Source organism: Bubalus kerabau, chromosome 1, assembly GCF_029407905.1.
Source record: "Bubalus kerabau isolate K-KA32 ecotype Philippines breed swamp buffalo chromosome 1, PCC_UOA_SB_1v2, whole genome shotgun sequence".
Lineage (NCBI taxonomy): Eukaryota > Metazoa > Chordata > Mammalia > Artiodactyla > Bovidae > Bubalus > Bubalus kerabau.
The window spans coordinates 138,029,406-138,042,331 of record NC_073624.1 but is presented as its reverse complement, the minus strand read 5'-3'; the positions used below and the strand labels follow the sequence as shown (position 1 = coordinate 138,042,331).

General features: G+C 39.5%; 1 protein-coding gene across 1 annotated transcript in view; it reads right to left on the bottom strand.

Annotated features, from left to right (window-relative positions):
• The window catches only part of PHYHIPL (phytanoyl-CoA 2-hydroxylase interacting protein like), a 105,809-nt gene extending 102,448 nt beyond the window's left edge, over nt 1–3,361 (bottom strand). The window contains exon 1 of the mRNA XM_055589594.1: nt 3,033–3,361. Coding sequence (XP_055445569.1) covers nt 3,033–3,138 — 106 coding nt within the window. The 5' untranslated portion in view covers nt 3,139–3,361. The remainder of the gene's footprint in view (nt 1–3,032) is intronic.
• Nucleotides 3,362–12,926: the final 9,565 nt, after the last annotated feature.

Here is a 12,926-nt window from a genome sequence, read left to right as displayed (position 1 = left end):
AAGAAAACAGCACATCTTCAGAGGTTTTCCAATAGAAGTCTGTCCAGAATCCTCATTTTGAACTACAAGTGAAATCTAGGCAGGACCTTGTATCAGCAACCAGAGCACACATGCCTAGGATAAAACTACACATGAGATAACGTGTGTATGAAAACCCTCTTGCTTAATTAAAATAACCAATTATATGACCACTTGGACTCTATTATAAATTCTTCAGAAACTATTAAGCATTTTGAGGGATGATGAGAAAAAGAAGCATTGTAAATTGTTACTAATAATGTAAACAGATAAGAAAAAAGGCAAATGACAAGGGGAAAAAAAAACATAAAAGAGGAGAGCCAAGGAAGCATAAGACAATAGACATACAGTTATGTTTACCAGCAGCTATAGCTCTCAGTTGATGTAAAATGCAAAACATTATAAAATTAAAAACATCTATAAGTGGAGTGGGTAAAAGGAAATGTTTATTAAACAAACATATGGTATCTTCTCTTATTCTACTTCATTCCACTTCTAAGGAATTAATATTGCACTAATTTTTCCCATCATCAGATTCATATTAAAGTAGGAAAAGTACAGGGCAAACAAGACACATTTATTTCTACAATCATACAATTATGAAAATATAACTCATTATGTACTTAAATGCAAAACAGATCTGCCACAAATTTTTGTGTTATATATTTCCAGAAGTAAAACAATGAGACTGGAGAGGGGGTGAAAGGCAGAGAAGGAAGCAAATTCATTTGGCTGAAAATTTCTCAATATAAAAAGTATGACTAGATCTGGTTGAAAAACTTAATGTAACATTTTAAAATTGTTCTGTAAAAGTAACTATATCATCTCCTCTAAATTATTCCTATGATGTCAACTTAACATTTTTGGGATTGACATATAGAGTTTCACAAAATGTAAAGTTAGGCATTTAACAAAATCTTTACATGAGCTATTTTCACATTTTACACATCTTTTAATAAAGAGAGCCCTTTGTATTTGAAGACATAAGCTATTTTATAAAATGAAACTCTATTTATCTGTGTTGAATCTATTAGAAGTCTGCAAATAAGTAGTAATTTTCAAACTGCCTAGTGCTAGTATATCCCCAATTACATGTTACATAATTCATTCATTTTTGCAGGGTTAGTAATGTGAATCATAGAAACTAAAAAACATTACCAAAATAAAATAACTTATACTCTAGGAGAAGAGACATGGTAAATGCAGGACATTAATTTTTGTACATTATGAACTCTGTAAAGATCATTTAAAAAAACTTTATTTTTCTTAGTATCTTTGAAACATCTGGTAAGTGCAATTTTAAGTACTAACTACTAACTTTTGAGGAGCAACCATGAATTGCCTATTTCCAATAACTACAGTGACGAGCTTTTGATAAATCATTGAAGCAAATGAAAATAAAATCTACCTTTATTATTGCTTTCTGTAAAAGCAGTATAGGAAAATAAAAATATTTACAATGGTAACATTACAAAATCATTTCACAAAAGTATAAACAAACCCATAGGACTTTCTATGTAGTATGTTAAAAATAATCTGTACAGTCCAATAGTGCAACTTCCTATATGGAATACCAAAACAATGAATTGTTAATGTCAAAAATATGTGCACTTATTACTATGGTGACCAAAACAGTCTAGGGATGAAGAAAATAAAAGCTCCTTTTGCAAGAATATTTATTATCTATACCACACCTTTTTCAAAATTATTTAAAGTGCCTTTGGCTTCAAAGAGCAATTAATCCAAGAGCGATTGCCCTAAATTTATTAATAAACGGAAATTCTGCGTTCAGTTGACCTAAACTGTACTATACAGCAACGCCTAATCAAGTTATTACTATTTAAATGACTGGAAACAAGACCTCTGCTCTCTACTTGGATTATATACTGATCAATTTTATGACCTTATTGTAAGTTTATTAGTATATCTACATAAACGTCACTAAAAACTATTTTTAAATCATCTCTATACACAGTTAGACACTAATTTCATTTACAGTCAAAACTGTTCAGGGTCATCTTGACAACACATAAATTATTTTTCCTTTGTCACTTGTGTAATTTTTTTTACAATTATTACATCAGTCAGTACTAATCAGATGACTTCTTTACAAATGGAGTTTTATTTCACATTACTGAAATAGCACTGACTCTCCAACTACTCCAACTAATAACACAGAAGCGCTGTAACTACCCACACTGCACATTCTACTAGTTTACCTCTAACGCTCAGACCTGTTTAATCAATTTCCTTTTTAAGGAGACTGTCAACTTTAACAATAGAATAAGCGATATAATATCAAGACACAACGGTGAGTACTCGCCACATACTCTGAATCACGGCAGATATATGAGGCCACTTCCATTACACATTTTTGACAGTTTCTGAATCACAGTTTCAAACCACGAACCTTGTGGCTGTCCTTGGTGCTGAAACGCACTCTTCTGCCCCTTCACTGAAAAAAAAAACTGTCACTTCAAATTCCATTTTGAAAGGATAAAAAGACTTCAAAATGTAGGAAGTCTGAAGATGTGAGGTTCAAAAAGGAACTAGTAAGTTTCCCGGCAGAGACCGCTAACGAGTGTGTGCTGGGGGCAGGGGGCAACGCTGGAAACATCCCGAGGGCTTTCGCCAGGAGACCCAGGAAAGCGGGACTGCGGCAAAGATCGGAAACACCTGGTCCGGAGCAGGAGACGCCGGCGTGAACGGCGCCCTCGCGGGGCAACCCTTCGGCGGGAGCCGGGCGGACGAGGACGGTGAGGGGATCCACAGCCAGGGACCACGGCGACTTCCCCAGCCAACCCGCGAGCCCCGGGGTCCTTTTGTTTCTGGGGTCTGAGGGGAGAGTGGGTGCGCGAAGGGGAGCCCCCACCAGCGTTCAACTGCACAAGGGGGACAACAAAAGACCCTACCGCCCGGGCGAGCAGGGTCGGCTGGAGCCCCAGTGGCCGCGGCGTCTGGCAGCGGGCTTTACCCCCACCCCCGCCAATCCTCACCGTCCCGGCCGCTCTTACCATCTCGGTCGCACAGCTGAATGGCCTCCAGGCTGAGGTTTTTGATCACCTCCTCACAGGGGCTGGTGGGGCTGTTGAGGGCATGATCCAGGCGCGGCACCTCCATTTTTCCAACCCCCTTCTCACGTCCGCCTGCTTCGTATCCAGGCTCTCTCCGAGGACCGTGTGGGAGAGAAGGGCGGGAAAGGAAAGGGGAGTGGCGGATGAGAGGGAGGTGGCCTGGGACGCGGCGCTGAGGGGCCGATGCTGAGCCGCCGGGCTGGAGAGCCGCTGCCGAGGCGACGGCAGTGGCTGGAGCTCCACGGAGCGTGCGGCTCTGAGAGACCGAGACAGACCCGGCGCGAGCGCAAGAGGCGGCGCGCGCCCGGCGGGGAGGAGACGCGGCGCGCGGGGAACGTGAGGGAGAAGGCACGGGGCGCGCACGCGCGCGAGAGGACGCTCCCACCTGCTGGCGCGCCGCGCTCGCCTCTGTCTCTTCCCCGCCCCCACCCCACGCCCGGTCATCCCGCGCGCACGCGCCCCCGGCTGCCCTCGCGTCTTGGCGCCCGCAACCCCGCGCGTGAGTCTTCGGTCGGTGGAGCGCACGGGAACAGCAGGCGTCAAGGGGGGTCGGGGAGGCGCTCGCTTTCTCCCTTCTCTCCTAGTGAGGGCGGTTCGGCGTTCTTTTCCCTCCTCACAGTGTCAGTCGGAACCAGGTTAGCACTGCGGCGTCTGCACGAGTTGGTGAGAGTGAGCAGTTTTGTTTATCAACGATTGGAGAAATGAGGGTCCAGACCCTTTTATATCGGGCGTTGGAACTACCTTCGCCGCGTCAAGGCCCCCGGCTACTCGCCTCCCCAAACCTACATGTTCAGCCTGCCATTCCTCAGAAACAGCTACGTCTGTCCGAGAAATGAGCGTATCAACTGAGGAATGGCGCGGTTTAGGGACAGGATTTTGGTCATCCTAAAGGAGGGACAAACAGGGGAATTGAGACCTGCCAGAAAAGTAAGGGAACGAAGAGATGCTTGCCAGCCTGCTGGAAAGGCAACAAGCGTGCTTCGGGGACACCAGCCCCTGATTGCTCAGGCTTTGCAGAATAGCGTCATTCATTCATCCATTTATTCACCCACCGAATAACTAGTAAGTGCTAACTCTGTGCCAGGCTTTGTTCTGGGCGCCAGTGAAGGGTGAAAAGACAGTACCTGCCCTCAAGGATATGGAAGAAGCCTTTTCCTCGTGGAAAATGGCCTTACTTAAGCCACCCTAAACTTGTCTGCTTATTGTTTTTAACGTCACTTAAGATTTAGCAATAACTCAGTGAAGGTGCAAATAATTTTAAAAGAAAATAGGTGTAGGTCACTGCTGATTGATCTCTGTTGCCATTTGCTTCTTTGGAATAGTTTTTGGTTTTACTGCTATCTCGGTATCAAAAAAATAGTGCCCACTCCTCTTTTGAGTATATATTCTTAAAAGAAATTAAAGTCTCTTCATGTTCTTTCCAATTTCAAACCTAAATGTTAGTAACAGTTTACACAAAGATTCCTGTGTGTTATCCGTTCTAGTCACATCCATTTAGCCATGACATGACTAAATCTAGTTAATTGAAGCCTCATAAAACAGATGAACCAGCTTAAGGTAAAATAAGCCTGTGAGAAAATTTGGCACAACTGCAAGTTGTTAAAAATTTGTGGAAGATAATTGGGTATCATAAAGTGAAATGTCCTCATTATGAACCTAGATATTAATGAAGATGGATCTCCTTCATGTAGTTTGAAAGCTTTTGAGTCAAGGTAGGGGGGTCCTCAAGGAGAGAATAAATTATTACTTGTCAAGAAATATGACAAGATGGTGCTTATTGGTGAATTTCCTGTGTTCCAAGGTCTGGCTCTGGAGGACTAGAAATTGATATTGTCAGCCCAACTGCAGGATAGTGTTAAATTTCATAGTAGCGTTAAGTTCACAAATCTTAAAAGGAACTGTGTAAGCTAGATTACGAATTTATTGGTTTACAGATGAGAAATATAACTCATGCTGCTGCTAAGTCACTTCAGTTGTGTCCGACTCTGGGCGACCTCATAGACAGCAGCCCACCAGGCTCCCCCGTCCCTGGGATTCTCCAGGCAAGAACACTGGAGTGGGTTGCCATTTCCTTCTCCAATGCATGAAAGTGAAGTTGCTCAGTTGTGTATGACCTTCAGCGACCCCATGGACTGCAGCCCACCAGGCTCCTCCATCCACGGGATTTTCCAGGCAAGAGTACTGGAGTGGGGTGCCATTGCTTTCTCTGAATATAATTCATACATATAATTAAAAGTATTCTCAGGTGGTGCTAGTGGTAAACAATCCACCTGCCAAGGCAGGAGAAGCAAGACAGGCAGTTCTATCTCTGGGTCAGGAAGATCCTTTGGAGTAGGAAATGGCAACCCACTCCATTATTCTTTCCTGGAAAATCACATGGACAGAGAAGCCTGGCAGCCTACAGTCCATGGGATCACAAAGAGCTGGGCACGACTGAGCAGGCACACACACATATACACACATGACTCATATATTTAGGAATCATCTTATATGTCCAAGGATACATAAGTACATAGTACATAAGATGTTGTAAGCTATGAGTTCAAATCTTAACAGGAAAGATATACATTTAAAAAGTAAAATGAGTATTATGAAAGCAAGTATGGGAGCTTGTGGAAGCACACACAGGGTCCACTGTAGCCTGATTAGTTAGGAAAGCCTCTAAAAGGATTTTATTTTAAGGGAATGGAAAATGGTCAAAAGACTTTGATAAGGAAATTACCATGAACAGATTGTCAGACAGAATATTTGTATAATGGGAAAGGGGGTAATGTTTTGAGAAGTATTAATGGTGACTTTCTGGGCATAAGACCATTCTATCCAAAGGACCTTCTGCTGAGGATTTAGATTATTACATAAGAAAATGAAACTTTTCTATTTTTCTTCTCATACCTAAATTTCAGTGTGAGTAATTCCAGTCCCCATATATTTGAAACATCATTTAATTGTTAGCTTGAGCTGCCCACTATTACAGTCAAAATCCTACCAGTAATTCAAGCTCTGACTCAAGTGGTACATATAGATTATTCCCACTGCCAGAAATCCCTGTTTTATTTACACAGGGCTTTGTTTATAATTTACAAAATCACACTATGATTTCTAAGTTATTATTAGACATGAAGAATCAGGCTCAAATTTGAAAATGATCTTAAATATATCCCATTTCAATCCCTTCTTCACTGTTCAAGCCCTTGACAATAAGTTGTTTACCTTTTAAGAAATGGTAAATTAAAATCCTAATGAAATAACCTTAACTCTTACTCTGAGCTCAAACATGCCTACTGTGAGGTCAATACAAAGGTCTTAATTTTCTCCTCTGTTGGTCATACACAATAATGATAATCCCTCTTCCTTCTGCCCATATATATTCAGTTCTTTAGATAAATGCTCCTAGTTCTTTCAAACATTTTTGATACTGTGTTGTTTTGAGTCCGTCTGTCGCTCTGAACACACTTCTCTGGATAACTCTAACTTCTGTAGGAGTTCATAGGTGAACATACTAGGTGTGGAAATATTATATATTTAATTCAGTTCAGTCGCTCAGTTGTGTCCGACTCTGCGACCCCGTGAACCTCAGCATGCCAGGCCTCGCTGTCCATCACCAACTCCTGGAGTCCACCCAAACCCATGTCCATTGAGTCGGTGATGCCATCCAACCATCTCATCCTTTCGTCCCCTTCTCCTCCCACCTTCGATCTTTCCCAGCATCAGGGTCTTTTCAAATGAGTCAGCTCTTCACATCAGTTGGCCAAAGTATTGGAGTTTCAGCTTCAACATCAGTACTTCCAATGAACACCCAGGACTGATCTCCTTTAGGATGGAATGATGGTTGGATCTCCTTGCAGTCCAAGGGGCTCTCAAGCTTCTCTAACACCACAGTTCAAAAGCATCAATTCTTCAGTGCTCAGCTTTCTTTATAGTCCAACTCTCACATCCATACATGACCACTGGAAAAACCATAGCCTTGACTAGCCAGACCTTTGTTGGCAAAGTAATGTCTCTGCTTTTTAATATGCTGTCTATGTTAGTCATAACTTTCCTTCCAAGGAGTAAGTGTCTTTTAATTTCATGGCTGCAGTCACCAACTGCAGTGATTTTGGAGCCCAGAAAAATAAAGTCAGCCACTGTTTCCACTGTTTGCCCATCTATTTGCCATTAAGTGATGGGACCAGATGCCATGATCTTAGTTTTCTGAATGTTGAGCTTTAAGCCAACTTTTTCACTGTCCTCTTTCACTTTCATCAAGAGGCTCTTAGTTCTTCTTCACTTTCTGCCATAAGGGTGGTGTCATCTGCACATGTGAGGTTATTGATATTTCTCCAGGCAATCTTGATTCCAGCTTGTGCAATTGTATTACAAATACATGTAAAGAAATACCCAGTAGTCTATTACTGTCTTTGCTTTATATGCCAGACATCTTTAATGCAGCCCAGGAACACATTAATTTCTGACAGTTTTATCACTTTGCTTATACATCCTGAGCTTACAATAACATAAAACGCATTCTTCCTTAACATTTCTTATTTCCCCCTTGAAGTTGTAAGTTTTGAGTACATAATATATGTGTGCATAGAGAAGATACTTCAGTACAATTGATGAGTTACTTGATTGAAATTCATTTAGTACTTTTAATGTGTTTAATTGTAATGTTGCAGCTAGCCTAGAATTTTGTCATACCTAAAGAAAAAGTAGGTTACAATGTCCTTTAGGTAAGTTTGTCAGTGCAAAGGTCATTTAAGACCCAACCCACAGCTATAGGCACCATCCAGCTTTTAAAATTACTAGGCAGAGGGCAAAGAGAGAACCAATACCATAGGTTGGAGCAAACTTGGAAAAATGCATAGCAAATACAGAGTGGCTTTTCTTTATCTCACAACATTACCATAACTTTTTCTTTTTTCTTTTATTTTTACTTTATTTTTTTTATTTTTTTAATTAATTTTATTTTATTTTTAAACTTTACATAATTCTATTAGTTTTGCCAAACATCAAAATGAATCTGCCATAGGTATACATGTGTTTCCCACCCTGAACCCTTCTCCCTCCTCCCTCCCCATACCATACCTCTGGGCCGTCCCAGTGCACTAGCCCCAAGCATCCAGTATCGTGTATCGAACCTGGACTGGCGACTCGTTTCATATATGATATTTTACATGTTTCAATGCCATTCTCCCAAATCCTCCCACCCTCTCCCTCTCCCACAGAGTCCAAAAGACTGTTTTATACATCAGTGTCTCTTTTGCTGTCTCGCACACAGGGTTATTGTTACCATCTTTCTAAATTCCATATATATGCATTAGTATACTGTATTGGTGTTTTTCTTTCTGGCTTACTTCACTCTGTATAATAGGCTCCAGTTTCATCCACCTCATCAGAACTGATTCAAATGTATTCTTTTTAATGGCTGAGTAATACTCCATTGTGTATATGTACCACAGCTTGCTTATCCATTCATCTGTTGATGGACATCTAGGTTGCTTCCATGTCCTGGCTATTATAAACAGTGCTGCGATGAACATTGGGGTACACGTGTCTCTTTCCCTTCTGGTTTCCTTAGTGTGTATGCCCAGCAGTGGGATTGCTGGATCATAAGACAGTTCTATTTCCAGTTTTTTAAGGAATCTCCACACTGTTCTCCATAGTGGCTGTACTAGTTTGCATTCCCACCAACAGTGTAAGAGGGTTCCCTTTTCTCCACACCCTCTCCAGCATTTATTACTTGTACACTTTTGGATCGCAGCCATTCTGACTGGTGTCAAATGGTACCTCATAGTGGTTTTGATTTGCATTTCTCTGATAATGAGTGATGTTGAGCATCTTTTCATGTGTTTGTTAGCCCTCTGTATGTCTTCTTTGGAGAAATGTCTATTTAGTTCTTTGGCCCATTTTTTGATTGGGTCATTTATTTTTCTGGAGTTGAGCTGTAGGAGTTGCTTGTATATTTTTGAGATTAGTTGTTTGGCAGTTGCTTCATTTGCTATTATTTTCTCCCATTCTGAAGGCTGTCTTTTCACCTTGCTAATAGTTTCCTTTGTTGTGCAGAAGCTTTTAAGGTTAATTAGGACCCATTTGTTTATTTTTGCTTTTATTTCCAATATTCTGGGAGGTGGGTCATAGAGGATCCTGCTGTGATGTATGTCAGAGAGTGTTTTGCCTATGTTCTCCTCGAAGAGTTTTATAGTTTCTGGTCTTACGTTGAGATCTTTAATCCATTTTGAGTTTATTTTTGTGTATGGTGTTAGAAAGTGTTCTAGTTTCATTCTTTTACAAGTGGTTGACCAGATTTCCCAGCACCACTTGTTAAAGAGATTGTCTTTAATCCATTGTATATTCTTGCCTCCTTTGTCAAAGATAAGGTCTCCATATGTGCGTGGATTTATCTCTGGGCTTTCTATTTTGTTCCATTGATCTATATTTCTGTCTTTGTGCCAGTACCATACTGTCTTGATAACTGTGGCTTTGTAGTAGAGCCTGAAGTCAGGTAGGTTGATTCCTCCAGTTCCATTCTTCTTTCTCAAGATCGCTTTGGCTATTCGAGGTTTTTTGTATTTCCATACAAATTGGGAAATTATTTGTTCTAGCTCTGTGAAGAATACTGTTGGTAGCTTGATAGGGGTTGCATTGAATCTATAAATTGCTTTGGGTAGTATACTCATTTTCACTGTATTGATTCTTCCAATCCATGAACATGGTATATTTCTCCATCTGTTAGTGTCCTCTTTGATTTCTTTCACCAGTGCTTTATAGTTTTCTATATATAGGTGTTTAGTTTCTTTAGGTAGATATATTCCTAAGTATTTTATTCTTTCCGTTGCAATGGTGAATGGAATTGTTTCCTTAATTTCTCTTTCTGTTTTCTCATTATTAGTGTATAGGAATGCAAGGGATTTCTGTGTGTTGATTTTATATCCTGCAACTTTACTATAGTCATTGATTAGTTCTAGTAATTTTCTGGTGGAGTCTTTAGGGTTTTCAATGTAGAGGATCATGTCATCTGCAAATAGTGAGAGTTTTACTACTTCTTTTCCAATTTGGATTCCTTTTATTTCTTTTTCTGCTCTGATTGCTGTGTCCAAAACTTCCAAAACTATGTTGAATGGTAATGGTGAAACTGGGCACCCTTGTCTTGTTCCCTACTTTAGGGTAAATGCTTTCAATTTTTCACCATTGAGGATAATGTTTGCTGTGGATTTGTCATATATAGCTTTTATTATGTTGAGGTATGTTCCTTCTATTCCTGCTTTCTGGAGAGTTTTTATCATAAATGGATGTTGAATTTTGTCAAAGGCTTTCTCTGCATCTATTGAGATAATCATATGGTTTTTATTTTTCAATTTGTTGATGTGGTGTATTACATTGATTGATTTGCAGATATTGAAGAATCCTTGCATCCCTGGGATAAAGCCCACTTGGTCATGGTGTATGATCTTTTTAATCTGTTGTTGGATTCTGATTGCTAGAATTTTGTTAAGGATTTTTGCATCTATGTTCATCAGTGATATTGGCCTGTAGTTTTCTTTTTTTGTGGCATCTTTGTCAGGTTTTGGTATTAGGGTGATGGTGGCCTCATAGAATGAGTTTGGAAGTTTACCTTCCTCTGCAATTTTCTGGAAGAGTTTGAGCAGGAAAGGTGTTAGCTCTTCTCTAAATTTTTGGTAGAATTCAGCTGTGAAGCCGTCTGGACCTGGGCTTTTGTTTGCTGGAAGATTTTTGATTACAGTTTCAATTTCCGTGCTTGTGATGGGTCTGTTAAGATTTCCTATTTCTTCCTGGTCGAGTTTTGGAAAGTTGTACTTTTCTAAGAATTTGTCCATTCTTCCACGTTGTCCATTTTATTGGCATATAATTGTTGATAGTACTCTCTTATGATCCTTTGTATTTCTGTGTTGTCTGTTGTGATCTCTCCATTTTCATTTCTAATTTTATTGATTTGATTTTTCTCCCTTTGTTTCTTGATGAGTCTGGCTAATGGTTTGTCAATTTTATTTATCCTTTCAAAGAACCAGCTTTTGGCTTTGTTGATTTTTGCTATGGTCTCTTTTGTTTCTTTTGCATTTATTTCTGCCCTAATTTTTAAGATTTCTTTCCTTCTACTAACCCTGGGGTTCTTCATTTCTTTTCTAGTTGCTTTAGGTGTAGAGTTAGGTTATTTATTTGACTTTTTTCTTGTTTCTTGAGGTGTGCCTGTATTGCTATGAACTTTCCCCTTAGGACTGCTTTTACCGTGTCCCACGGGTTTTGGGTTGTTGTGTTTTCATTTTCATTCGTTTCTATGCAAATTTTGATTTCTTTTTTGATTTCTTCTGTGATTTGTTGGTTATTCAGCAGCGTGTTGTTCAGCCTCCATATGTTGGAATTTTTAATAGTTTTTCTCCTGTAATTGAGATCTAATCTTACTGCATTGTGGTCAGAAAAGATGCTTGGAATGATTTCTATTTTTTTTAATTTACCAAGGCTAGCTTTATGGCCCAGGATGTCATCTATCCTGGAGAAGGTTCCATGTGCGCTTGAGAAAAAGGTGAAATTCATTGTTTTGGGATGAAATGTCCTATAGATATCAATTAGGTCTAACTGGTCTATTGTATCATTTAAAGTTTGTGTTTCCTTGTTAATTTTCTGTTTAGTTGATCTATCCATAGGTGTGAGTGGGGTATTAAAGTCTCCCACTATTATTGTGTTATTGTTAATTTCTCCTTTCATACTTGTTAGCATTTGTCTTACATACTGTGGTGCTCCCGTGTTGGGTGCATATATATTTATAATTGTTATATCTTCTTCTTGGATTGATCCTTTGATCATTATGTAGTGACCATCTTTGTCTCTTTTCACAGCCTTTGTTTTAAAGTCTATTTTATCTGATATGAGTATTGCTACTCCTGCTTTCTTTTGGTCCCTATTTGCATGGAAAATCTTTTTCCAGCCCTTCACTTTCAGTCTGTATGTGTCCCCTGTTTTGAGGTGGGTCTCTTGTAGACAACATATGTAGGAGTCTTGTTTTTGTATCCATTCAGCCAGTCTTTGTCTTTTGGTTGGGCATTCAACCCATTTACGTTTAAAGTAATTACTGATAAGTATGATCCCATTGCCATTTACTTTATTGTTTTGGGTTCGAATTTATACACCATTTTTGTGTTTCCTGTCTAGAGAATATCCTTTATTATTTGTTGGAGAGTTGGTTTGGTGGTGCAGAATTCTCTCAGCTTTTGCTTGTCTGAAAAGCTTTTGATTTCTCCTTCATACTTGAATGAGATCCTTGCTGGGTACAATAATCTGGGCTGTAGGTTATTTTCTTTCATCACTTTAAGTATGTCTTGCCATTCCCTCCTGGCTTGAAGAGTTTCTATTGAAAGATCAGCTGTTATCCTTATGGGTATTCCCTTGTGTGTTATTTGTTGTTTTTCCCTTGCTGCTTTTAATATTTGTTCTTTGTGTTTAATCTTTGTTAATTTGATTAATATGTGTCTTGGGGTGTTTTGCCTTGGGTTTATCCTGTTGTGGACTCTTTGGGTTTCTTGGACCTGAGTGATTATTTCCTTTCCCATTTTAGGGAAGTTTTCAACTATTATCTCCTCAAGTATTTTCTCATGGTCTTTCTTTTTGTCTTCTTCTTCTGGGACCCCTATGATTCGAATGTTGTAGTGTTTAATATTGTCCTGGAGGTCTCTGAGATTGTCCTCATTTCTTTTAATTCGTTTTTCTTTTATCCTCTCAGATTCATTTATTTCTACCATTCTATCTTCTAATTCACTAATCCTATCTTCTGCCTCTGTTATTCTACAATGTGTTGCCTCCAGAGTGTTTTTAATTTCATTTATTGCATTATTCATTGTATAT